This window comes from Elgaria multicarinata, chromosome 3, assembly GCF_023053635.1.
Source record: "Elgaria multicarinata webbii isolate HBS135686 ecotype San Diego chromosome 3, rElgMul1.1.pri, whole genome shotgun sequence".
In the NCBI taxonomy this organism is placed as follows: domain Eukaryota; kingdom Metazoa; phylum Chordata; class Lepidosauria; order Squamata; family Anguidae; genus Elgaria; species Elgaria multicarinata.
The window spans coordinates 162,978,360-163,004,492 of NC_086173.1; the positions used below are offsets into that span (position 1 = coordinate 162,978,360).

Genomic DNA, 26,133 nt, shown 5'->3' on the forward strand with positions numbered 1-26,133 from the left:
ATAGCTCCTGCAGCTTTAACTGTGGTGATGAAGAGGGAATTTCACCAGGTTTTCCATATATACAAATGACACCTGCTGAAATTCCCTTTTCTATGCAACTGTTAAAGATACAGGAGCCCTGTCCTCCTTTTCATATGGTCACCCTAGTTGTATAGAAAAGGGAATTTCAGCAGGTGTCAATTGTATGCATGCAACACCTGCTGAAATGCCCTCTTCATCACAATAGTTAAAGCTGCAGGAGCCCTGCCCTCTTTTGTATCCGGTCACTCTAAGCAGGGCTCCTGTAGTTTAACCTGTTGTGATGAAGAGGGAATTGACACCTCTTCATCACAACACCTGCTGAGATTCCCTTTTCTGTAAAACTGTTAAAGATACAGGAGCCTTGTCCTCCTTTCCATATGGTCACCCTACACAGGAATGCAACAGCACCCTCCCACCCATGTTCCCAAGCAACTGGGCACATAGGCAGAGTGCCTCTGATGCTGGAGGTAGCATATGACCATGTGGACTAGTAGCCCTTGATAGCCTTCTCCTCCAGGAATTTATCCAACCCCCTTTTAAAGCCATCCAAAGTGGTGGCCATCACTACATCTTGACGTCCTTCCTTTGATCTGTCCTAAATCTCCCACCAATCAGTTTCATTGGGTGACTCCTTTGGGTTCCAGTATTTAGAGAGAGGGAGAAAAATGTTTCCTCCACACCATGCATAATCTTGTACGCTTCACTTGTTTTTCTCCAAGGCTATGGATCCATTCCTGGTTTCAGTCAGAAATAGCCATAACGCTAAAGGAGATACCCGAGGTGCTGACCCTTACCCATACTTTAAGGCGATTTGGAATCCCCATAAAAACTCTGTGCTTGTATGTGTGAGCAGTTTTTAATCCTTCATCAAATTTTAAAAATACCATAAAAGCAACGTCTGTTCAACATGAGCATAAATCCTTTCTACAAAAATGTACAAGACATATTCAGCAGAAGCCTCCTGTTGGACAAAAGCATGTGAAGAAGAAGGGACCTGCAACAAAGTGTTGTAGCATGAAGTCCTGCTTTTCAAGACGCCAACTCCTCCGTTCCATTTCTTCTCTCACACACATACCCAGTTTTCCATATCCCCCCTCGACAGTCAACGTTCTGTGATCTCTGAGCACACTCATTCCTTATTGGGCTGTTTTGGGGGTTCCTGTTCCCCCACACACATCGGACCAGGTTCGGATAACATGACATGGTTCATCGTGGGTTGTTTAACCCACGATGAGCTGTAGGGCCTGTGCATATCCAACTCCCGCTTTGGGGGTTGTCATGTTGTGCAAACCCAGTGAGTTCACTTAACCCCTGGCTTGTTCTAGGGTTACATGAGGGTTCTTTAATCCTCACATTATTATTATTATTATTTATTTATATAGCACCATCAATGTACATAACCCATGGTCTCTGGGTTCGCATGACATGACAACCTCTGACCTTTGTGTTGGATATGCAAAATGGCGGCTGCGTGCCCTGCAGCCTCACTGTGGGTTAAATAACCCATGTTGGACTGTTGTGTTGTGGGAACTGACCCACTGGAAACCTACAGCTTCGTCTAAAGGTAGCTGCTTTATATTGACAACTGGCCTCTCCAGCCCCATTCTGATTGGCAGCGGCTGTCAGCATCTCAAGCAAAGAGAGGGTTAGAGAGATCCTTTAAACTGGAGGGGTCAGGACTGAATTTGAGGGCCTTCTCCATGCAAAATATGTGCTCCAAATGCCCAGGTTTACATTGTCCATCAAGAACCTCCATCACACCCACATGGGGGGAAGAAGACAAGGCATGAAAGGGTTATCAAGACCAGCAGTTAATGTCCACATACCCTTCCAGCAGATTCAAACATGCAGCAAGCCACATGGTGGTACAGTCCTTTCCAAAGACTGCCTCCTCCCAATCCACATGGGAGAATTGTGCCTCTGTTTCATATATTTCTAGATCACCCGACAGTCAAAACTCTTTGGGCAATTTGCGCAGAATAAAAACCTTCAGTATACAATATTGTAGAGAATATTTGCATACAATCATATAAATGGATAGCACAGTTGTAACAAGCAACAATAAATTCCAGGACCTGATTAAAAAAACATTTCGTTGCCAATAAGAGGAAGGTCTTAACCTGGTGCTGAAAAGACAGCAATTTTAGTGCCAGGTGAGCCTTGTTGGGGAGATTGTTCCACAGTTGGGGGGCACCACTGAGAAGGCCCTGTCCCTTGTTGCCACCTTCTAAGCCTTCCTCAGACCAGACACCATGTTCCCCAGGATCTGTTGTGCATAGGCATGCCACTTCTGATAATGGAGGTGGCATATGCTGGGGTTCCCAACAGGTAAAGCTGCAGGATCCCTGCCTTCTTTTGGATCTGGTCACGCTAGGAAGGGCTCCGGCAGCTTTAACGGTTGTGGTGAAGAGGGAATTTCACCAGGTTCTCAATATATACAAATGACACCTGCTGAAATTCCCTCTTCAACGCAACTGTTAAAGATACAGGAGCCCTGTTCTCCTTTTCATATGGTCACCCTAGCTTATGACCATGAGGACTAGTACCTTTTCTTGGGTTAAGAGCACAAGAAGCACCCTGCTGGCTCAAAACAAGGGTCGATATATTGAACGTTCTGTTTTAATCTTGCAAACCGCCTTGAGTCCCAGTACTGCTTGAGTCCCAGTACTGGTAAAAAGGTAGGCTTATTATTATTATTATTATTATTATTATTATTATTATTATTATTATTATTATTATTATTGGTGACCATATGAAAAGGGGCTCCTGTATCTTTAACTGCTGCATAGAAAAGGGAATTTTAGCAGGTATCATTTGTATATATGGAGAACCTGGTGAAATCCCCTCTTCATCACAGCAGTTAAAGCTGCAGGAGCTATACTAGAGTGACCAGATGCAAAAGAGGGCAGGGCTCCTGCAGCTTTAACTGGTGTGATGAAGAAGGAATTTCCACAGGTTCCCCATATATACAAAAATGACACCTGTTGAAATTCCCTTTTCAATACAACTGTTAAAGATACAGGAGCCCGGTCCTCCTTTTCATATAGTCACCCTAGATGATGATGATGATGATAATAATAATAATAATAATAATGACCATATGAAAAGGAGGACAGGGCTCCTGTATCTTTAACAGTTCATCTTCATCGCAACAGCTAAAGCTGCAGGAGCCCTGCCCTCTTTTAAATCTGGTCACTCTAATTCCCACAGCAGCCTACTGGCTGCCCACAGGAAACCCACCAGCAGGACAACAGCACTCTCCCACCCATGTTCCCCAGCATCGGGTGCACTTAGGCGTAGGGGGGCCTCTGTTCCTGGGGGCAGCCTAGCGCCCAGAGGGCGAGTCGCGCCGTCTTTTCTCCGCTCCGCCGACCTAGCTGCTCTTGCGGCCGGGCTCGACGTCTCGCTCGGTTCCCACCAGAGGGCCCCCGAGGCGGCCGAGCGAGCCCGAGGAGGAAGAGGAGGAGGAGAAGGGCTCCTCCTCCTTCTCCTCCTCCTCCTCTCCGCCTCTCCCTCGGATGGGGGCTGCCTTTCCCGGAGGCAGCAGCAGCTGCGAGGAAGGAGCGACATCAAAGAGAGTGGGGATCCTCTTCTTAAATCATCTTTTGCAACTGCTTGCATTGAGACCTGCAGCTACTCTTCCCCCCCCCAAAAAAAACCCCCAATTCCATCCCTCCTTTGCCCCCGAACCCCCCAAATCAAGGGATCGCAGGTCTTGAGTAGCCCCCGAGCTTCGATGGGGGGCTGCCTCATAGCATCTCGGGTATCGCTGTAACCACTGAACCGCTCGACCTCCTTCTGCGCCCCCCCCTCCCCTGGATCTTCACACACACACACACACACACACACACACCAGCTGTGTAAGGAGCCACCAGCCTCCACTGGTGAAACTATCAGGGCCAGTTTTACTCCGGAGCTGGAAGACGAATGGCTACTTTGGAACCTGCGGAGGTAAGTGAGGTTTGGGCACATGGTATCAGGGCCGGCGCCAAGGGTGGGCAGGATTGGGCATGTGCAGGGGGCCCACCGAGAAGATCCTCCTGGATTTGGGCTTCCTCTTCACCATGGCAACCTGCTTGTTCACCTGGCTCTCGCCCTGGCTCAGACAGGTGAGAAGGAATAGGAGCAGATGCCAGGGCCTACTTGCCCGTTGAGCAAGCAAGTGGTAGCCATGAGGAGGAAAGAGCAGCTGGCCGGAATGGCAGTGAGAATTTATTCATTTATTTATTTATTGCATTTATATACTGCCCCATAGCCGAAGCTCTTTGGGCGATTTACTTGTGGGGGTGGCATGGAGGGGGTCTGGTCCACCCCTTCACCCCCCAAAAGCTGGAGTCTGCACCGCACTTTAGATTTGCCTTTCATTTCCGTATGTCGCCCTTCCAGATCAGTGGGACTACAATTCCCATCATGCCCACCCAGCCTGGCCAATGGTTATCTCGAATTGGTTCCATCATCATCATCATCATCATCATCATCATCATCATGTATTTCTTACCCGCCTCTCCGTTTTTATCGAGGCGGGGAACACCAGTAAATATAAAATACATAAAACTGAATTGAGAACATAATATACAATGTTAAAATGTCCTAAAAACATTCTAAAAACGGAATCCCCTCCCCTTGGAGGGCCGAGGGGGGCTTTATTTCCACGCCAAGTTAAAACGGGGCTTTTTATTAAAGCCTTTGAAAGCTAAAATTCTCGAAGGTTGCATGTAGTTTTCGTTCTTAAACTTTTCTACTAGTTTTAGTTTGTTGATGATTTAATACATTTTTGGCCGTGTCCGTTTGTTGTTTTACGTTGTTCGGATTTTACCTGTACGCCGCCCTGAGCTCCCAGTGATATAGGGCAGGATATAAATGTATAAATAAAGAATAAATAAAATAAAGACTCCATTGGATTAGGAACTGGAGTTGATTTGATTCTCCGGCCTGGCTTGAAATTTTGGTCTCGTCCGCGTGTCGGACCCCTTGGCAAACCGCTGGCTGGGTGGGCAAGGAGTTTAAAGGAGGCTCTGAAACTGGGTTCTCCATACTGATCACCCATAATCCGGTCTTCTCCTGCTGAAAGGCTATTAAATAGATGTGATGGAAGGGGCGGGGGGCAGCAGCAGTGCTGCCAATGGGGAATACAGGCAAAGGGGGGGAGGGCTGTTTGGCAGCCTGTCCTACCTCGCAGGGTGGAGGTGCAGACAGACCGGTTTGTCACATGTGATGAGAGTCGCAGTCCAACACGCCTGGGGGTCAGGCGGTTGCAATGCATTTTCTCCCTGGCAGTGTTTTGAGTCATTTTTATCACATGCAAAAAAGTTCTGAGAAAGGGCGTTGATTAAGATCTAAAGACGTCCGCCCAGGACATTTCCAAAGAAGAGGGCACGGACCCAGAGTCAGCGCCTGGTTTTATTTTAGTTATTTACCCTGCCTTTTCTCCAGGCATACGGAAAGGAGGACCGGGCTCCTGTATCTTTAACAGTTGCATAGAAAAAGGGGATTTCAGCAGATGTCATTTGTAGGCATGCTGCACCTGGTGAAGTTCCCTCTTCATCACTACAGTTAAAGTTGCAGGAGGCCTGCCTTCTTGACAAAGTTGCAGGAGCCCTGCCTTCTCAAAAGAAGGCAGGGCTCCTGCAACTTTAACTGTGGCGATGAAGAGGGAACTTCACCAGGTGCTGCATGCATATAAATGACACCTGCTGACATCCTGCTGACATTCCCTTTTCTCTGCGACTGTTAAAGATGCAGGAGCCCTGTCCTCCTTTTCATGTGGTCACCCTGTTGTTGCCACCCTGTGCACCTTCAGAGGAGGCAGGCCAGTGACAGAAAGGAGGAGAAGCACTTTTTATTATCATTGCGTTTATATCTTGCCTTTTTTCCTCAAAGGAACCCAAGGCGGCGTACATATTCCTCCTCCTTTCCATTTTATCCTCACAACAACAACCCTGTGAGGTAGGCTGGGCTGAGAGTCTGTGACTGGCCCAAAGTGACCCAGGGGATTTCCATATGGCCGAGGGGGGACGAGAACCCGGATCTCCCGACCCCTAGTCCAACACTTAGCCACTACGCCACACTGGCATGTTGGCATCATCATGCCCCCTACAGGAGGATGGGCCTTGACATGTGCCCAGTTATGCCTCCCCTTGGCCAGTTCCTCTAGTATAGCTAGAGTGACCAGATACAGAAGAGGAAAGGGCTCCTGCAGCTTTAACTGTTGTGATGGAGAGGGCATTCCACCAGGTGCTGCATGCCTACAAATGACCCCTGCTGAAGTTCCAATTTCTGTACAACTGTGAAAGATACAGGAGCCCTGTCCTCCTTTCCATATGGTCACCCTAAGGTCGGGTCCTGATTGCTAGTTTGTCAGTTGTTTTCTGGTAGGAATATTGCGCCTTTAAGCACGGCATGGCAGAGCAGAGATTCAACAGAGAAAGCCTTTTCCGTTGCTGCACCTCTGTGCTGTGGAGTATCTCTTGTTTCCCTTCTCATAGATGCGAGAGCCCCTGTCTTGTTTGAGAACACCAAAAGAAAGTGCCGAAAAGTGGCAAAGAACAAGCGAGGAACTGCTGGTAGGCTCTTGTCATGTACTATGTTTATGGATAATGCAGCCTTGTATTTAAGCACGAGCCTGGTCACCCCAGGCGAACTAGGAATTGCATGCAGGCGACTACATGCTGCCTTGCAAAGCTGGTGGAGGAAAGATGGAACCTCCTCTGTGCCCAGCATAGAAACCAAGCCCCCCAACTGGAAATGCGACCCCCAAAGTTTCCCTTCGAAATTGCATTCAGCTCACTGGCTGAACAAGGTTTGACACCCCGATGTAAGATGTAGCTAACAAGTTACAATTGGCAAAAGGAAGTAGGGTACAGTCACAAAAAGCCAAAAAGAGGAACCCTCACTATAAACTGAAAAGAAAGGGAAAAGATCCAACAACGCTCCTGAAGTTAAGCGCACAATATATAGGGAGCCCAATGTGTTGTGCATATATGTACCAAAAGCCTTAACGTGATTTATCCAAGCCAGCAGTCATATGATTTTATTTATGTATTTTTATTTATTACATTTCTATACCGCCCAATAGCCGGAGCTCTCTGGGCGGTTCACAAAAATTAAAAACATTCAAAGTATAAAACAACAGTATAAAACCATAATATAAAATACAGTATAAAAGCTCAACCAGATAAAAACAGCAGCAATGCAAAATTACAAATTTAAAACACCAAGTTGAAATTTATTTATAGACTTTTAAAATGCTGGGAGAATAAAAAGGTCTTCACCTGGCGTCTAAAAGCATATAATGTAGGTGCCAAGTGAACCTCCTTTAGGGAGCTCATTCCACAGCCGGGGTGCCACAGCAGAGAAGGCCCTCCTCCTGGTAGCCATCTGCCTCACTTCCTTTGGCAGGGGATCGTGGTGAAGGACGCCTGAGGATGACCTTAGGGTCCAGGCAGGTACATACAGGAGGAGGCGTTCCTTCAGATAGCCTGGCCCCAAGCCGTTTAGGGCTTTAAATGTTAATACCAGCACTTTGAATTGGGCCCAGACCTGGACTGGCAGCCAATGAAGCTGGAAAAGGACTGGCGTAATGTGGTCTCGTCGGCCAGTCCCTGTTAGTAACCGTGCTGCTCTGCTTTGTACCAGTTGAAGTTTCCAGACCGTTTTCAAAGGCAGCCCCACGTATAACGCATTGCAGTAATCCAAACGAGAGGTTATCAGAGCATGGATAACTGTAGCTAGGCTACCTCTGTCCAGATAAGGGCGCAGTTGGTATATCAGCCTAAGCTGATAAAAAGTGCTCTTTGCCACTGAGTTCACCTGTGCCTCAAGTGACAGTTCTGGATTCAAGAGTACCCCCAAACTATGGACCCGATCTTTTAGGGAGAGTGCAACCCCATCCAGGACAGGGCAAACATCACCTCGCCGGACAGATGAACCAACCGCTAACAGTACCTCCGTCTTGTCTGGATTGAGTTTCAGTTTATTAGCCCTCATCCAGTGTCAATGGATGTTTAACAAACATTTACTAAACATGTAGCAAAGTTACTGGTGATTAATAAGGACAAACACATGTCATAAACATGAAAGAATACAAACAAGGGAAAATGTATAAATGTAATATTAAACTATGACTCCGGATTGTATGCGCCGTTTCCAACTTCATCAGTAATACACGTTTTCACTTTTCAAAAGTTAAGCGTTCACCGTAACATAAATATATAAGCTTGGCACGTTGGCTGCAGGTTCTATCCCCTGTGGTAGACTGTTTGCTTCCTGAAGAGAAATGTTGGACTCTATGTCCAAAATTGTGGAAAGGATTTCTAATCTGTAATTAACAACTTCTAGAGACAGCATGAGTCTAAACTGGCGGAGAGAGGGCAAGGAACACAATAAATTCGCTATGGATTGGTATCAATTTATTACGTATGTTGGTAACCCTCAATTTCATAACGCTTTGCCTGAACAATCTCTGTCTCTCTGGTTCATGTGAATAATGTATTTTGTATTTTTCTGCCTCGATTTGTTATAATTACTGAATGCTTGGACTATCGCATGTAGGGGTGGGTGGGGAGGAAACAGAGTGTTAATTTTCAAAAAATTCAAAATAAAATAAAATTTGTATCAGAAAAAAAAAAAGATGTAGCTAGCCAGTGGAACTCACTGCCACGGGACATGGTGATGTCTGAAAATGCTATCAAAGTTTCTTGGATGTGAGTGCAGTTTTAAAAGAAATTAATTAGATTTACTTCCGAGTAATGGGTGTCAGATTGAGGTCACATTCCCGTTTTCTTCTTTTTTTCCCCTTTGACCACAGAGGAAGACAGAAGCCGAGAGGCAAAAAATTGTCCAGCAGTGGAAAGTTCTTTGTGGGTTTCTGGAAGATCAGAAGCAGCACTTGTTGAGGTGGCTGGAAGAGCTAAATGGAGATATTGTCAGGGGATGGGAGGCAGGGCCTTCTGCAGAGATCCTCGTGCCCTGCGGGAACGGCGAGTTGAATGACCAGCTCCAATTCCCACAGGTGAGAGTTGGTTAATCCAGTTGTAGGATCGGGGGAACGCTTTCCCATTGGTTAGTTGCCTAGGCAAATTCCACTCTCCGTACAAATAAAAACAACAGAAGGGGGTTGTATATTTATTTGTTTGTCTGGACAGATGTGACGGGCTTTGCCATGTCATGCTGTCTTTTACTGATTCAGGAATTTCCTAACAATTGATCATGTTTTAAGTATGACTGCTTTCTGGGCGTTGGTGTGGATGTATTTTGGTGGGCTCAGTTTCTGAAGGTTTTCTGTATAGTTTTTGGATGTGATGCCGGTGACTGATGTGACTAACGGAATAATTGTGACCTTTTCCTGTTGCCATAATTCTTTAACTTCCATGGCAAATGGTGTATATTTTTCTTTCTTTTCCTCTTCCTTTTCTACAATACTTTTGTCAGCAGGTATTGCTATGTCAATGAGGTAGGTGTGTTTTTCTTTTTGGTCTATAACCGTTATGTCTGGTCAGTTACAAGGTATTGTCTTGTCTGTATGAAATTCAGGAATTTCCTAACAATTGATCATGTTTTAAGTATGACTGCTTTCTGGGTGTTGGTGTGGATGTATTTTAGTAGGCTCAGTTTCTGAAGGTTTTCTGCATAGTTTTTGGATGTGATGCCGGTGACTGATGTGACTAACGGAATAATTGTGACCTTTTCCTGTTGCCATAATTCTTTAACTTCCATGGCAAATGGTGTATATTTTTCTTTCTTTTCCTCTTCCTTTTCTACAACACTTTTGTCAGCAGGTATTGCTATGTCAATGAGGTAAGTGTGTTTTTCTTTTTGGTCTATAACCATTATGCCTGGTCAGTTGCAAGGTATTGTCTTGTCTGTATGAATTGTTTGGTCCCAGTATATTTTCTGATCAGCATTTTCCAAGATTGTTTCGGGTGAGCATATATAGTATGGTGTAGGTTGTTTGATGAGACATGATAGCACTCTTCAAATACTTGAAAGGTTGTCACACAGAGGAGGGCCAGGATCTCTTCACGATCATCTCAGAGTGCAGGACACGGAACAATGGGCGCAAGTTCCAGGAAGCCAGATTCCAGCTGGACGTCAGGAAAAATTTCCTGACTGTTAGAGCAGTACGACAATGGAACCAATGACCTAGGGAGGTTGCGGGGTCTGTCACACTAGAGGCCTTCAAGAGGCAGCTGGACAACCATCTGTCAGGGATGCTTTAGGGTGGATTCCTGCATTGAGCAGGGGGTTGGACTCGATGGCCTTATAGGCCCCTTCCAACTCTACTACTCTGTGATTCTATGATTCTATGAGACTGAATTTGATGGCCAGTTGTTGGTGAATAACAATAATAATAATAATAATAATAATAATAATAATAATAATAATTCCAAGTGTGTCCCACAGGGGCAGGGGAATGATCCCCGGACAACCCACAGTTGTCCACCTCTGACTTATTTGCACAGTCACTGGGTGTGCTAAACCCCATCTATTCCAGGATGATGAGAAACCTAAAAAAAAAATAAAAAAATGAATGTACCATTTTGCCGAAGGTCTTGAAAATATTTTATTTTACTCTGGCGTTCTCCTGATTTGATTGCCATTGTTGCTGGTTTTGTTGCTGTTTTATTGCTGGTTTTATCACTTTTAATATTGCATTGGTTTTCTGTGTTTTAAGCTCTTCTGCCCTGAAAGGCGGCCCAGAAATATTGCAAATAGGTACAAGAAATAATTAGGGGCCGGGGGAGGGGCGGAACTGATTTGGAGTGTCATTCAAAAAGCAGCCAATTCTTCTCGGTTTATTTCTCAAACCCGCTGTCTATTCTATCCTCCTAGGTTTCCGCTTGCTGCAGCCGCGGAGAAAATGCCGTGTCTCCAAAAATGCCAGACGGCTTCCTGGAGGTGGAGTTGAGGCTTCGTCATTTCTCGGAGAGGCGGTTGATCCTGGAAGAAGTGCTAAGCAGCTTCCAAGGTGAGTGAGAGCCCCATGGTTTTTTTCTGTGGGTAGGGTTTGGGGGCCAGGAGGGCCAGGATCTCTTCTCGATCCTCCCAGAGTGCAGGACACGGAATAATGGGCTCAAGTGACAGGAAGTTAGATTCCGGCTGGACAGCAGGAAAAACTTCCTGATTGTTAGAGCGGTATGACAATGGAACCAATGACGCAGGGAGGTGGTGGACTGTCCCACGCTAGAGGCCTTCAAGAGGCAGCTGGACAACTATCTGTCAGGGAAGCTTTAGGGTGGATTCCTGCATTGAGCAGGGGGTTAGACTCAATGGCCTTGTAGGCCCCTTCCAACTCTGCTATTCTATGATTCTATGAACAGCAACATTTTCAGTATGGAATTCAAAATTGGTGCCTGCCAATTCGGGAGAGGCGTTCCGTCAGGTATTGTGGTCCCAAGCCGTGTAAGGCTTTATAAGTACAAGAACTTTAAACCTGGCCCGGTAGCGAATAGGCAGCCAGTGCAGTTCCCAGACGTTATCACGGACAAACAGCTGCTCAGGCTCTGCTTAAATAGCTCCAGTGACGGACAGCCCACTTTCGCTTGCTTTGACAGGAGCCCCTCGCAGGCAACCATGTCATTCTTTTCATCAGAGCATCCTTGATCATCAGTTGGCAGAGGCAGCGTGGTCTAGTGGTTAACACAGCCTTCCTCAATTTATTTATTTATTATGTTATTTTATTTAAAACATTTATATCCCGCCCTATATCAGAGTCGGAAGAGGCCTACAAGGCCATCGATTCCAACCCCCTGCTCAATGCAGGAATCCACCCTAAAGCATCCCTGACAGATGGCTGTCCAGCTGCTTCTTGAAGGCCTCTAGTGTGGGAGATAGTGTCTCTATCATGACTCTATCATGAGTCTCGTGTCCTGCTTTGTTGGTCTCTGACCGATGGCTGGTTGGCTACTGTGTGGGCTAGATGGACCCTTGGTCTGATCCAGCAGGGCACTTCTGATGTTCTAAAGATAAAATAGGTGGAAGGTTAGAGGCAGGATTCCTATCTACTTCCCTGGAAGTGTGGTGGGATAAAATCTTGATTTAATAATAATAATAATAATAATAATAATAATAATAATAATAATAATAATAATTATTTAAATGCATGTCTTCCACATATGGAGTCCTGGATTCTCTCTTGTTTCCCCTAACCCCTGTCTGTTTTAGAGTTGCTGCATCTGGAGCTGAGGTCCCTCACAGGTACGTACCTGGCTCCGGCAGGGCCAAACTTTTGTTTCATCTCAAATAAAAACCTCTCGGAAGGAGGAGGAGTATTCCCAAGCGATCCCCGTGAGCTCAGCTCTTGATGGAGAACGTTTCTGATGACAATCAAACGTGCCATTACCTGGCGAGATTCTTTCAGTCACGGAACAACCAGGAAGGTCTCCTCTGAAGTTCTCGGGAGTTGATTGGGTGTACGTAAGGGAAGGTGATCCGCTAGTCCAAAATCTCTGGAGGGCTTCGGGTTGACTGCCCCGAGTTTAAAAGTGTCTCCGCCAGGGCTGAGAACAGCAATTTCCCTGGCCCCATCCCCAAAACTGTCCTTATTTGATGGATGACCAGAGGTGACAAGAAAAATAGTATTTTAAAAATGGAGGCAGTGATTTGAGAACCACTCTCCAATAGTAGGCCGGTGAGGAAAGGCAACCTCCCCCCCCCACACACACAAAAAAGACAAAAGAAGCACAGGACGGTGTAAATTTATTTATTTATATTATATTTATTTATTGCATTTATATGCCACCCCATAACCGAAGCTCTCTGGGCGGTTTACAAGTTGCCAGAATGACACCTTTTATATTTTGCCTCACAGGCCGCAACAGCAACTTCCAAGTGAGCAAAATCAAACAAATCACCAGTCACACCAGTCGAGGGACTTATTGGCTCAGTTTACGCAACACCTTTCTCAACAGAGGTGTTGAGAAATGTGTTGTTTGGAGGAGAAACTCCATCCCACGGTGGAGTTTTAAATAGGGTGACTGCATGAAAAGGAGGACAGGGCTCCTGTATCTTTAACAGAGGTAGTGAAAAGGGAATTTCAGTAGGTGTCATTTGTATGCATGTCACACCTGGTGAAATTCCCTCTCTGTCACAACAGTTAAAGCTGCAGGTGCCCTGCCCTCTTTAAAATCTGGTCACTCTAGTATAGCTCCTGCAGCTTTAACTGTTGTGACAGAGAGGGATTTTCACCAGGTGTGACATGCATACAAATGACACCCTTTTCTATGCAACTTTTAAAGATGCAGGAGCTCTGTCCTCCTTTTCATATGGTCAACCTATTTTAAAACAACAACAACACTCCACCCTGAACCTCCACACAGCGCAGAGACAGTTCCTGCACAACTGTTGTGTTCCATGTTGTCTGGAGGGCTCCGTGGAGTTTCTTGTTGAGCTGAGTTGACTTTTCCCACTGGCTACAGAGTTCCCTGGCAAGAGCGGCGAAAGGAGGGAGTGCCGCTCTAGGAGAGCTGCTGGGATTGGTTTTTTTGGTAGCAATGGCTGATTGGATACCATTGGGAGGACTGGGGGAGGAGAGAGGGCGGAGGAACTGTCAGTCAAATGCTGCCTTGACTTTTACTGCATTCCACAGGGAAATAGGAACTGATCAAGTTATCTCTATCGCCCCCTACTGTCTGAAAGCATGAGGAATTGTTCCAGCAAAAAGAACATGTTCCATTGCCATCTATGGACACTCAGGGCTCTGTAGAATAGATCTGGAGTGGAAGTAAATAGAACTGGGGCTGGGGACCCTTAGGCTAGGGTGACCCTATGAAAAGGAGGACAGGGCTCCTGTATCTTTAACAGTTGTATTGAAATGGGAATTTCAGCAGGTGTCATTTGTATATATGGGGAACCTGTGGAAATTCCTTCTTCATCACAACAGTTAAAGCTGCAGGTGCCCTGCCCTCTTTCAAATCTGGTCACTCTAGTATAGCTCCTGCTGCTTTAACTGCTGTGATGAAGAGGGAATTTCACCAGGTTCTCCATATATACAAATGACACCTGCTGAAATTCCTTTTTCTATGCGACTGTTAAAGATACAGGAGCCCAGTCCTCCTTTTCATATGGTCACCCTAGGCTACACACAGAGGTGGGAAACTCCAGAGGTCTTGGCCTTTGACTCCCATCAGGCCTTGCCAGCATAGCCAATGGCAAGGGATCATGGGAACTGGGCTACAGGAAGGCACAAGTGTTAGGGTGACCATATGAAAAAGAGGACTGGGCTTCTGTAGCTTTAACCAGCATAGAAAAGGAAATTTCAGCAGATATCATTTGTATATATGGAGAACCTGGTAATATTCCTTCTTCATCACACCAGTTAAAGCTGCAGGTGCCTTGTCCTCTTTTAAATCTGGTCACTCTACTATAGCTCCTGCAGCTTTAACTGTTGTGATGAAGAGGGAATTTCACCAGGTTCTCCATATGTACCAATGACACCTGCTGAAATTCCCTTTTCTATGCAACTGTTAAAGATACAGGAGCCCGGTCCTCCTTTTCATAGGGTCACCCTACCTTAGGCCCAGACTTGGCAACGCCACTGCATGCCGCTTATGATGCAAACGAGGGCTTTCTTCGGTTATTCCTGCTGCTGTCTAGTCCCAGGCTGAGCTTGTGATCTGCTAGTAGCGCTGCACTTTCCTTCTGCTAGCAATATGCTTGTCAACGTTGGGTAGGAGAAACAGGGCTCAACTTGTATTGTTCAATCCTTCTCCTCACCGCCCCCTTTGCAGCTTCTCGGTTTCATCTCACGCCACCTCTGAAAGACTCCAGGAGAACCGCTCCGTCCGGCGGGGGAATGTTCCCTCCTAAACAAGGTGGGACGGACATGAATGCGGACGTGGTTCAGGTAGGGGGATTTCCTCGTGCCACTGGCAGTTCTGGTTGAAGGTTTTGGAGAAGCAAGTCTCTCTCTATGAGCCCCCTCGCACAAAGGGTCGACCTTCTCACTGCCATTTCTCCCAGCTTCTATTGCTCCTCCCCCCCTTCCTCGTCATTGCCGCTGCTTCCTTGCTTGACAGGCAGAGAAGCCACTGAGCGAGGAGGCCATGGCATCTCCTGCTCCATCTTCTCCCCACCACCATTGCCTGGGCCAAAGCGGGAGGCCAGAGAACAAGCAGGTTGCTGCAGCGAAGAGAAGGGGCGACTCCAGAGCGCTCTTGCCAGTGGCCCCCTGCAGGGGTGTGGGGCACATGCCCAACCATGCCCACCTTTGACGACGCCCCTGATCCCAGTTCTCCCCCTCTCTCTCTCCTTTGGCGTGGCTCCCTGAGACTCACCAAGAGTGCCGTATTTTCCAGGGTCTGCTGACCTTTGAGGATGTGGCTGTACGTTTTACGGAAGGAGAGTGGGCCCTTCTGGACGGGCCTCGGAGAGCCCTCTACAGGGAAGTCATGCGGGAGAACTATGAGAATACAACCTCACTGGGTAAGGAGCCAATCAGGGATGTGCACAGGCGCCAGCTAATCAGGGATGTGCACAGGCGCCAGCCAATCAGGGATGTGCACAGGCGCCAGCCAATCAGGGATGTGCACAGGCGCCAGCCACTCAGTGTTACACTTGCAGAAAGTATTCCTCCTGAGCTCGATCCTCTGAAGATTGTGAATATGTGGCAGCAATGTGGCACAGAGTGAGTTCTCCAGAAAGGAACAGATCTAGTTTTATGTATGTCTCAATGCACCCTCTGCCGCCTTGTCATTCCAAGCGATTGATTGATTGACTGACTGGCACTTTGTTCATTGAGTACCAGTGTGGTGTAGTGGCTAGAGTGCTGGACTGGGAGTCGGGAGATCTGTGTTCTGGTCCCCACAGACTAGTCACAGACTCTCAGCCCAACCTACCTCACAGGGTTGTTGTGAGGATAGAAATGGAGTGGAGGAGGATTATGTATGCCTCCTTGTGTTCCTTGGAGGAAAAAATGTGGGATATAAATGCAATCAATCATTCAGTCATTGGGTTTTTCTCCCATCACTACTGCCAAGCTAAAAAAACCCACCTCAGAATATGTTTTGTAACAAATCTCCTGATCTGATAGCAACCATAGGCTCATAAATGGTCTGTGATTTGATCCTCTTCTTGCCTTATTTCTTCTCCTGACCAGTTCTGGCCCTTGCCAAACCTGACGTGATCTCTCAGCTGGAAGAAATGGAGGAGCCGTGGGCAAAGGATCTACACAGCTCCAAGGGAAAAAACGAACGTATGTTATTAAAATAGCATTTTTGCATGAGGGAGGAAAACAACAAAAAACTAGATTTGGGTCATGAACAGTGAAAGATCGTCAGATGTAGTATGGCTAGTAGAATCCTGGAATCATGAAGTTTGAGGGGTCCTTAGAGGTCATCTATTCCAGCCTCCCATCTGGGGATAATCATGAATGTTGTCCTGCTTTACAGAGTTGTTGTAAGGCTTACAACAAAATAATCTCTTATCTTGTTGTAAACCTTACAAGATAGAGAACCAAAGTGTTAATATATTGTGACATTGTCCCCAAATTTGCTGTTAGTTTCTCATACATCTGTCATCTCTTCTAATTTCTCTCTTGACGTTTTTTAGTCATCCTAAATCCCGATGGATTTTGTCACCTGGAAGGAGTCACTGAGTTCTGGGTTGAGGATCCGTACCATTGGGAGGAGAACCACAGCAAGCACACAGGTGAGGTTCCTTAAAACTGCAAACAGATGTCTTGAATGCTGGGGTGGGCAACTTACTGTCTAGATATTTTGGTCTACAACTCCCATCATCCATCACCATTGGCTATGCTGGCTAAGGATGATGGAGGTACAGACCAAAACATCTGGAGAGCCACCCCTGTTTAAGAGTCTCATTAAAGCTGTTTAAAAGTCTTGTTAAAGCTCTTTAAAAGTCCTGGTTGTTTTATTATGTTCTTCGTGGTTTTAATTTTTGTGAACCGCCCAGAGAGCTTCAGCTATTGGGCGGTATAAAAATGTAATAAATAAATAAATAAATAAATATAAAATATTTAAAAGCCCTGTTACAGCTGTGTAAAAGCCCTGTTAAAACTCTTTAAAAGTCCTGATAAAGCTGTTTGAAAGCCCTGTTAAAACTCTTTAAAAGTCCTGATAAAGCTCTTTGAAAGCCCTGTTAAAACTATTTAAAAGCCCTCTTACAGCTGTGTAAAAGCCCTGTTAAAACTCTTTAAAAGTCCTGATAAAGTTGTTTAAAATTCCTGATAAAGTAGGGTGACCATATGAAAAGGAGGACAGGGCTCCTGTATCTTTAACAGTTGCATAGAAAAGGGCATTTCAGCAGGTGTCATTTCAGCAGATGGTTGAGGAAGGGAGGGAAATTGAGTGTGAGAGGAATCATAGAATCATAGAATAGCAGAGTTGGAAGGGGCCATCGAGTCCAACCCCCTGCTCAATGCAGGAATCCACCCTAAAGCATCCCTGACAGATGGTTGTCCAGCTGCCTCTTGAAGGCCTCTAGTGTGGGAGAAGAGCCCACAACCTCCCTAGGTAAAATGGAATGGCCTGGTGGAGGGCATGGCTGTCTGGCTGTTTGTCTGGCTGAACAGTCAACAGAAGCACTCCATACTGCAACATTTTGTTGCAGGTCCAACTAATCCCCCTTTCAAACCATCAAAGCCATCGCTCCATCTTGTGGCAGTTTCCCAAACAAAACCAATAGAGGAATATTCCGGTGTCACCTGCTCTCTGCATCATCTCCCCAACCTTGCCTATCTCTAGATAGGTCTCTGCCTGCAACCAGCTTACAGTCTAAAATAGAGAGTCGGAGAAAAACAAGCAACCAAAGAGTATCTAGGAAATCCTGCGAGCCATTTATGGGATAGGTTTGATTTATATCCAATTATACTCAGCGTCAGAAGCCCTTCTTGTTCATCCCAGTGCAGGACATGGACTTAATGGGCTCAAGTGACAGGACACCAGATTCCAGCTGGACATCAAGAAAAACTTCCTGACTGTCAGAGCAGTATGACAATGGAACCAGTTACCTAGGGAGGTCGTGGGCTCTCTCACACTAGAGGCCTTCAAGAAGCAGCTGGACAACGATCTGTCAGGGATGCTTTAGAGTGGATTCCTGCATTGAGCAGGGGGTTGGACTCTACTATTCTATGATTCCTCTCTGCCCCTTAGGCTGCCAGGATGATTATGATTATTCACATTTCTATACCTTCCAATAGCCAAAGCTCTCTGGGTGAGAAAACAAAACCTTAAAACCTCAAATGCGCAATACTAGGGACTGGGCTTTTTCAGTGGTAGCCCCACACCTTTTGAACTCCCTTCCCAACCAGTGGCCTGAATATATGTTTATTCGAGTCTGCAAATCCTTAGCTGCTGCTACTGGTGTGTGTTTCATTGCAATTCTTATGTTCCTGTTTGTATAATATTGTAAGCCACCTTGTGAGGGCACCGTGCCCCAAAGGCAAGTTTTTTTAAAAAAAGCAACCCTTTTAAATAAGTAAATAATAATGAATTTCAAATATTTGTTCAAAGTGTCTTATGACTGGATGTGAGTCATGTAGGCATATTTTCTCCTTGTTCCAGGAGAAGGTGAGAAGGTGAGCGGAAATGAGAAACTTCAACCAGAGGACTTTGAGCTGGTGGGGTCACATTGGACCTTGCTGAGAAGCGCTGAAGAGGCGACCCTCCAATCGCGTGAGACTCAGCTAGGATCAGAGAAAACACAGGGAAGCCATCTTGGTGAGACTGTGCAAGAATCCGTGTTTTTTGCGGGAATAGGCAAGAATGCCTCCAATGCGGCTACAGGGCAGGAGACCCAAGAGGTGTGCTCCGTGTGTGGGAAGGGATTCAACAACCGAGCAAGTCTGGTTAGACATCAGAGAATCCACACTGGAGAGAAACCCCACACCTGTACGGATTGTGGGAAAAGCTTCAACAAGCGGTCCAACCTGATTACCCACCAGAGAATCCACACGGGAGAGAAGCCGTACAAGTGTGCAGATTGCGGGAAGAGCTTCAGCTTGAGCTCCAGCCTTGTCCGACATCAGAGAATCCACACGGGAGAGAAGCCTTACCAGTGCTCAGTCTGCGAAAGGAGCTTCAACCAGAAGCCCTCCTTGGTGGTGCACGAGAGAACCCACTGGCGAGAGAAACCGTACAAGTGCTCGGCATGTGAAAAGAGCTACAGTCACATGACGAGCCTTATCGCCCATGAGAAAATCCACCGGGAGGAGAAACCGTATAAATGCGGGGAGTGCGGGAAGCGGTTCAGCTTCAGCTCGCAGCTGATCACCCACCAGAGAATCCACGCAGAGGAGAAGCCCTACAAATGCTCCTTCTGCGAGCGGGGATTTAGTCGGCCATCGAGCCTCGTAGTTCACGAGAGAATCCACACTGGGGAGAAGCCGTACAAATGCTCGGATTGCGAGAAGAGCTTCCCCTCGAACTCGAGTCTGGTTAGGCACCAGCTTACACACGCGGAAGAGAAGCTGCACCCGTGCCCGGATTGTGGGAAAAGTGTCGGCCCGTCCCCGGGTCTCCCGAGGATCCCCGCAGGGGGGAAATGGTCTCAGTGCCCAGACTGCGAGAAGCGGCTCAGCTTGGGTTTGGATTGTGTTTCGGGAGAGATCCCTCCCACAGAGAAGAAACTCTTTGGCAGATCCAATGACGTCCAGAATTGTGATATTAAAACTGTTGATCCGACAGCCATACAAACTGAGGGCAGCGTCTTCAGACCGGGGTCACAGTCTCTCTATTACCAGATTAACTACATAGGATGGCAGTGAGGAAAAAGAGACAGGTCGTCCTCTGCCTAATGAGTCAGCATGCTTTCCCATCGAATTGAGTGGGAAGTGTGCTGGATGGAGTTATTGTAGAGCTGCCATTCATTTCAATGGCACTTGAGCAGGAGAAACTTCCAGGGGATGGGTCCAGAGGAGGCTGGTGGCTCCGAGGTCAGTGGGGCTGTGAATCTGCTCCAAGTTTCAGTCAGAACTCTAAAGAAGCTGTCTAAGGTGTGGAGCAGTGAAACCAGAGCGACAAGCCGCCACTGGATCACCTCGTAAACCAGGGGTGGGGATTCTGGGTCCCATCATCCCTGACCAATGGCCATTCTGGTTGTGGCTGATGGGAGTCGGAGTGCAACAACATATCGAGGGGGACCACAGGTTCTCCACCATGCCCTACTCTAAGGCTGCAGGCTGTTCACACTTACCTGGGTGTAAATCCCATTGAACTCAGCAGCACTTACTTCTGAGCAAACACGCATAGGATCGTGCTTTCAACCTTCACTTTTTGACCTCCCGTAAGTCCTCTTGGGAGATGTGTAGGAAGAAAAAGTCAGCAAACAGTGTACATTTTGGATCTGGGCCTGCTTTTCAGGAAACTCTTCTTGGTAGATGGTAAAGGAGGGGAAATTTCTTCCCCGTGGAGAAATCAAGTTTTGTGGTCATTTCCGTTCCAGAATAATTACAAGACAACTCTTCTTTTTCTTCTGAAGAGAAACTGAAATAAGATTGAGGTTGAACTAAAAGGATTTGAGCTTCCAAATGATCTGTCTACACGCACACAGAGATGGTTGTTATATAGAAATTAAAATTCAGCTTGCATTTTGCATTCCTGATTGCTTCTGGGGGCACGGTCTGACTAAAGTCCTACTTAACTGGGGTGACTATATGAAAAGGAGGACAGGGCTTCTGTGTCTTTAACAGTTGTATAGAAAACGGAATTTCAGCAGGTGTCATTTTGATGCATGCAGCACCTGGTGAAATTCCCTCTTCGTCATAACAGTTAAAGAGTGACCAGATTAAAAAGCTTGATTGATAACTGGCAAATAGAGGGAGAAAACGTGGAGGCAGTGACAGACTTTGTATTTCTGGGCGCAAAGTTTACTGCAGACGCTGACTGCAGCCAGGAAATCAGAAGACGTTTACTTCTTGGGAGGAGAGCAATGACAAATCTGGATAAAATAGTTAAGAGAAGAGACACCACACTGACAACAAAGGTCCGCATAGTTAAAGCAATGGTTTTCCCCGTAGTAACCTATGGCTGCGAGAGCTGGACCACAAGGAAAGCTGAGCGAAGGAAGATAGATGCTTTTGAACTGTGGTGTTGGAGGAAAATTCTGAGAGTGCCTTGGACTGCAAGAGGATCAAACCAGTCCATACTCCAGGAAATAAAGCCAGACTGCTCACTTGAGGGAATGGTATTAAAGGCAAAACTGAAGTACTTTGGCCACATAATGAGAAGACAGGATACCCTGGAGAAGAGGCTGATGCTAGGGAAAGTGGAAGGCAAAAGGAAGAGGGGCCGATCAAGGGCAAGATGGATGATATTCTGGAGGTGACAGACTTGACCTTGGGGGAGCTAGGGGTGGCAATGGCCGACAGAAAGCTCTGGCGTGGGCTGGTCCATGAAGTCACGAAGAGTAGGAAGAGACTGAACGAATAAACAACAAGGGCTCTTGCAGCTTTAACTGTTGTCATGAAGAGGGACAACACCTGGTGAAATTCCCTCTTCATCACCACAGTGAAAACTGCAGGAGCCCTGCCTAGCGTGACCAGATACAAAAGAGGGCAGGGCTCCAGCATCTTTCACTGTGGTGATGAAAAGGGAATTTCACAAGGTGCTGCATGTATACAAATGACACCTGCTGAAATTCCCCTTTCAATAAAACTGATACAACTGTTAAAGATACAGGAGCCCTGTCCTCCTTTTCATAGGGTCACCCTAACTTAACTTAGGGTTAAGTTAGGGTAACTCCGCCCACCACTGGAATGCACCCACTAAGGGCTTCTCTGAAATTAAATTCAAGCCATGCGCTGAAAGAGGTGCAGTGCTCCTGCTACAAACCCAGAAAACGACAGACTCATTTCAACCCAGTCACTATTTGCTGTTTCTTAATTGATAAATAAAAAAACACAGAACAGAACCAGGTTTATTTATTCATTTTTTTTTTTAAAAAAAAAGGTTTGTTGGCAAAGTCTTCTAAGTAGAACTTTTGTTGTATTCTATCTTAAAGAAACCACATTACAACACTATTCCTTTTGTTTCTAATGTTCAGGTGGTGAGTGCTGTTGTTTTTTGTAGGCAAAAATGGTACCATCCCCCCACACAACAGGGAGGTGTCAACAGGGCTCGGGGATCAAAAGTATAAAAATATTTAGGGGAAACCCCCGCCCCCCCCAAGAACCTAAGAAAGACTGATTACATTCAGGCCACCAAATGATTATGTATTCGGGAGTGGGGCATGGGTTGGAATTCTGATTCACAGGGAGTACTGCAACATCTTGTTGCAGCCCCTGTCCTGTATGCAGCCTTGCTTGCTCTGTGCTGGAGAGTTGGGACCTGCATTATGAGCAGTGGAGGCTGCTGGCTCCGAGGACAGTGGGGCGGTGATTCCGCACTGGGTTTTAGTCAGCACTCTGAAGGATAGCTCCTTAATAATAATAATTACTACATAGCCCCTCCCCTGGCCACACCCACTTTCCTTCACCTGCCAATCATTTGGTGGTTCCCGGGCATTCTGCTTATATTTTATCCCTTCCCAGCTCCTTTTCATAGCATGATCTTAAAGCAAGTTTACTCAGAAGTAAATTCCATTACATTAAATGGGACATACGCCTAGTACGCGTGTTTAGGATTGTGGTCTGGCTGTATTCTTAACACTGTATTCTCCTGATGTCCAAATAGCAAGGTAGGTGTCTGCATGTGTGTGCAATATTCCTGCAGTCTTCCCCAACCAGGTGCCCTCCATATATGTTGGTCATGCTGGTTGGGGATGATGGGAGTTATTGTCCAACACACCTGGAAGGTACCTGGTCAGAGATGGCTGGTGTAGAATAACTCAGAAAAGAATTTCAATATGCTTGAACAACTCAAGGCCTTTATTCAAAAGAGATCCAGAAGACATAAGAAGGCATTTAGAAATCAAAAGAAAATATCTAAAACATTACCCTACTCTTAAGTCTTTAAAATAATACTATGGATTATTTGTAGAGCACATTTCCCTAAGTGCTCAATCAGCATCATGTACAATATTTCAAAATTCCTCACAACCCTGTAAGATGGGCCAAGTATTATTTACCCCCTTATTCCAAACATGGGGCGTGTGCGTGATGCCACCGGGTGCCAAATACCCATGGGCTGAGCTGAGATTTGAACAGGAGGGTGCCTGCTCATAGCCCAGGATCATAACTGCAACGTAAGACCCACACTAGAGGCCTTCAGGATGCAGCTGGGCAGCCATCTTTCAGGGATGCTTTAAGGTGGATTCCTGCACTGAGCAGGGGGTTGGACTCAATGGCCTTAGAGGCCCCTTCCACCTCTACAATTCTATGGTTCTATGACTCAATGGAAGAATTCAGTGGTCCATTTTTCAGAACTAGCCTAGATCTCATCCAGGGCTCAAAAGCAAAGCTTTCTTCAGAGTCAAAAATGCTACTGGTCATTCACAATCTAGGATGACCATATGAAAAGGAGGGCAGGGCTCCCATATCTTTAACAATTGTGTAGAAAAAGGAATTTCAGCATGTGTAATTTGTATGCATGCAGCACCTGGTGAAATTCCCTCTTCGTCATAACAGTTAAAGCTGCTCTAGCTACACTAGAGTGACCAGAATAAAAAGAGGGCAGGGCTCCTGCAGTTTTAACCGTTTTGATGAAGAGGGAACTCCACCAGGTGCTGCATGCATACAAATGACACCTGCCAAAATTCCCTTTTCTACGCAACTGTTAAAAGATACAGGAGCCCTGTCCTCTTTTTCATATGGTCACATTATCTAATCCAGATTCTAAGTCATGATAATAACGAAATTCTTTTGTTCTATTATGATTCGTGTTTCATTTCAGATGCTTCCTTAGTTTTTAGCACTCTTATTCTTTCGCAGTTTGGGATGAGTGCAAATTTTCGCTGTGGGCCATCACCACGTTTGCTGGCTGACAGACCCACCTCGTCTGTAAAACCTCTAGGGTGGAGGTGATATTTTTGGCTTCTTATTGCTCACATGGCTTTCAGCCAATTACAGCACGGTCCCAAAGGTGACCACGTGTGCATTCCTCGTGGAAGCACTATTTATGGCAATGGGGACAATATACAAATGTTTTGTCCGCAAGGAAGTGGAAATAAATGGAAAACGGATAAATGAGTTCTTTGGGGCAAGTTTGCCTATCTCTGGTTGGATGTAAGGCTGCCCTAAAAAATCTTGTGGAGAATGGCGTGGCTGACGGCGAAATTAGTGCGCCAATTTCGCACGGAATTATTGCAAAATTAGTGCACTCTTAGTGGTACAAGAGAATGTAGCAACGGAAATTATTTTGGGGGTGAAACGGCAGCCCAAGACAGCCCATGGGGATTAAGCGAGATTGAATCAACCTGTTCCCCCCCCCCCCCCCAAAAAAGCATCATGTTTTACAGGAATGGTTTCCATTCATCACTCAGGGAAAGAAAAAGACTATGTAAGAAACATATCATATTAGAAAAAGGAGGAGCGATTATTTGGGAAATCAGATAAATACAAATAAATATACAACACATGACAAGAATAGATCAGGAAGAAAAAGAATATTGCTATAGATTACTTAAGACTTTCCTTATGAGGAAGACGCGACAAATCGTCTAAATTAGGAGAATCAGTAGCTGTGGAGAAGGAAAGGGAACGGGTTGAGAAAGAAGGCAAACTGTGAATACAACAATGGTTATATATAAATACGCAATCGAACAAAATTTGATACGGCAATATATAAGTTAATACACTTTTTGTGGGAAATACTTTGTACGGTCAACTCTTGGTGTTCGACTTTGATATCGTGTATTTTGAAAAGCAAACGCATGTGGAAACGGAGGACTCGGAGCAACCCACATTTCTACAGCCCCTACAAAGTGGTACAGCCCAAGCCCAAGTTTATCAGCTCGGTGAAAATTAAGTCTCAGTCATATACCCATTAATACAGTTCTGGGGAGAGAGGGGGAAAACATGCTATTAAAATGAAACCGTCCTCTGGAATTCTGACTGGTTTTCCAGAATCACCTTCTGCTAAGGCTGAAGGCCTTGCTGGGCCTTTGAAGAGGTTTACTGTCAGGGTGACCTTATGAAAATGAGGACCAGGGCTCCTGTATCTTTAACAGTTGTATTGAAAAGGGAATTTCAGCAGGTGTCATTTGTATATATGGAGAACCTGGTGAAACTCCCTCTTCATCACAACAGTTAAAGCTGCAGGTGCCCTGCCCTCTTTTAAAAATGGTCACTAGTATAGTTCCTGCAGCTTTAACTGTGGTGACGAAGAGGGAATTTCACCAGGTTCTCCATATATACAAATGACCCCTGCTGAAATTCCCTTTTCTGTGCCACTGTTAAAGATACAGGAGCCCTGTCCTCCTTTTCATATGGTCAGCCTACTAGCAGCCCTGATGAGATTTTCAGACAGTGCAGCAACTACAGGCGGCCTTATTTATTTATTTACTTATTTATTTATTGCATTTTTATACCGCCCAATAGCTGAAGCTCCCTGGGCGGTTCAGTCTCTGCCTTGGCAAAGATTGCAGCTTTTGCAACACTTGCACCTTCCTGTAGCCCAGTTCCCATGATCCCTTGCCATTGGCTATGCTGGCTAGGTCTGGTGGGAGTCAAAGGCCAAGACCTCTGGAGTTGCCCACCTCTGTGTGTAGCCCTGACAGAGTATAAGGGGGGCAAGGGCCGTGCTCTGGGGACCACCGTTCCCATGGCAACAAGCGGCTGTGAATGCACCAGGTACACGCAAGAGTATTTGGGGCCTTTTTCCTTTCTGGAGAAGGTAAGAAAGGCCCCGTGCGAGTGCCACAGCTTTCAAGGAAGCTTCTAGAACAGGGCTGGATGGTGCAAGATGTTTTGGTGCCTCAGGCAGGAAGACTTAACGGAAATCCACAGGAAATCCACAAGCAGGACAGAGTGTAACAAGCACATACACCTATGTACCCCAGCAACTGGTAGACATAGGCCCCCTGCCTATTATACTGGAGGTAGCACACGTCTATCAGGACTAGTAGCAGGTGGTCGCTTTACCCTCCAGGAATTTAACCAACCCCCTTTTGAAGTCATCCAAATGGGTGGCCATCACTACATCTTGGGGTAGTGAATTCCATAGTTTAACTCTGCGCTGTCCTCCCAGAGTGCAGGACACGGAATAATGGGCTCAAGTGACA

At 46.1% G+C, this 26,133-nt stretch overlaps 1 protein-coding gene across 1 annotated transcript in view; it reads left to right on the plus strand.

Annotated features, from left to right (window-relative positions):
- The window catches only part of LOC134396363 (zinc finger protein 271-like), a 29,487-nt gene extending 8,743 nt beyond the window's left edge, over positions 1-20,744 (plus strand). Inside the window, exons 6-7 of the mRNA XM_063122839.1 lie at positions 1,932-1,935; positions 18,816-20,744. Coding sequence (XP_062978909.1) covers positions 1,932-1,935; positions 18,816-19,741 — 930 coding nt within the window. The 3' untranslated portion in view covers positions 19,742-20,744. The remainder of the gene's footprint in view (positions 1-1,931; positions 1,936-18,815) is intronic.
- Positions 20,745-26,133: the final 5,389 nt, after the last annotated feature.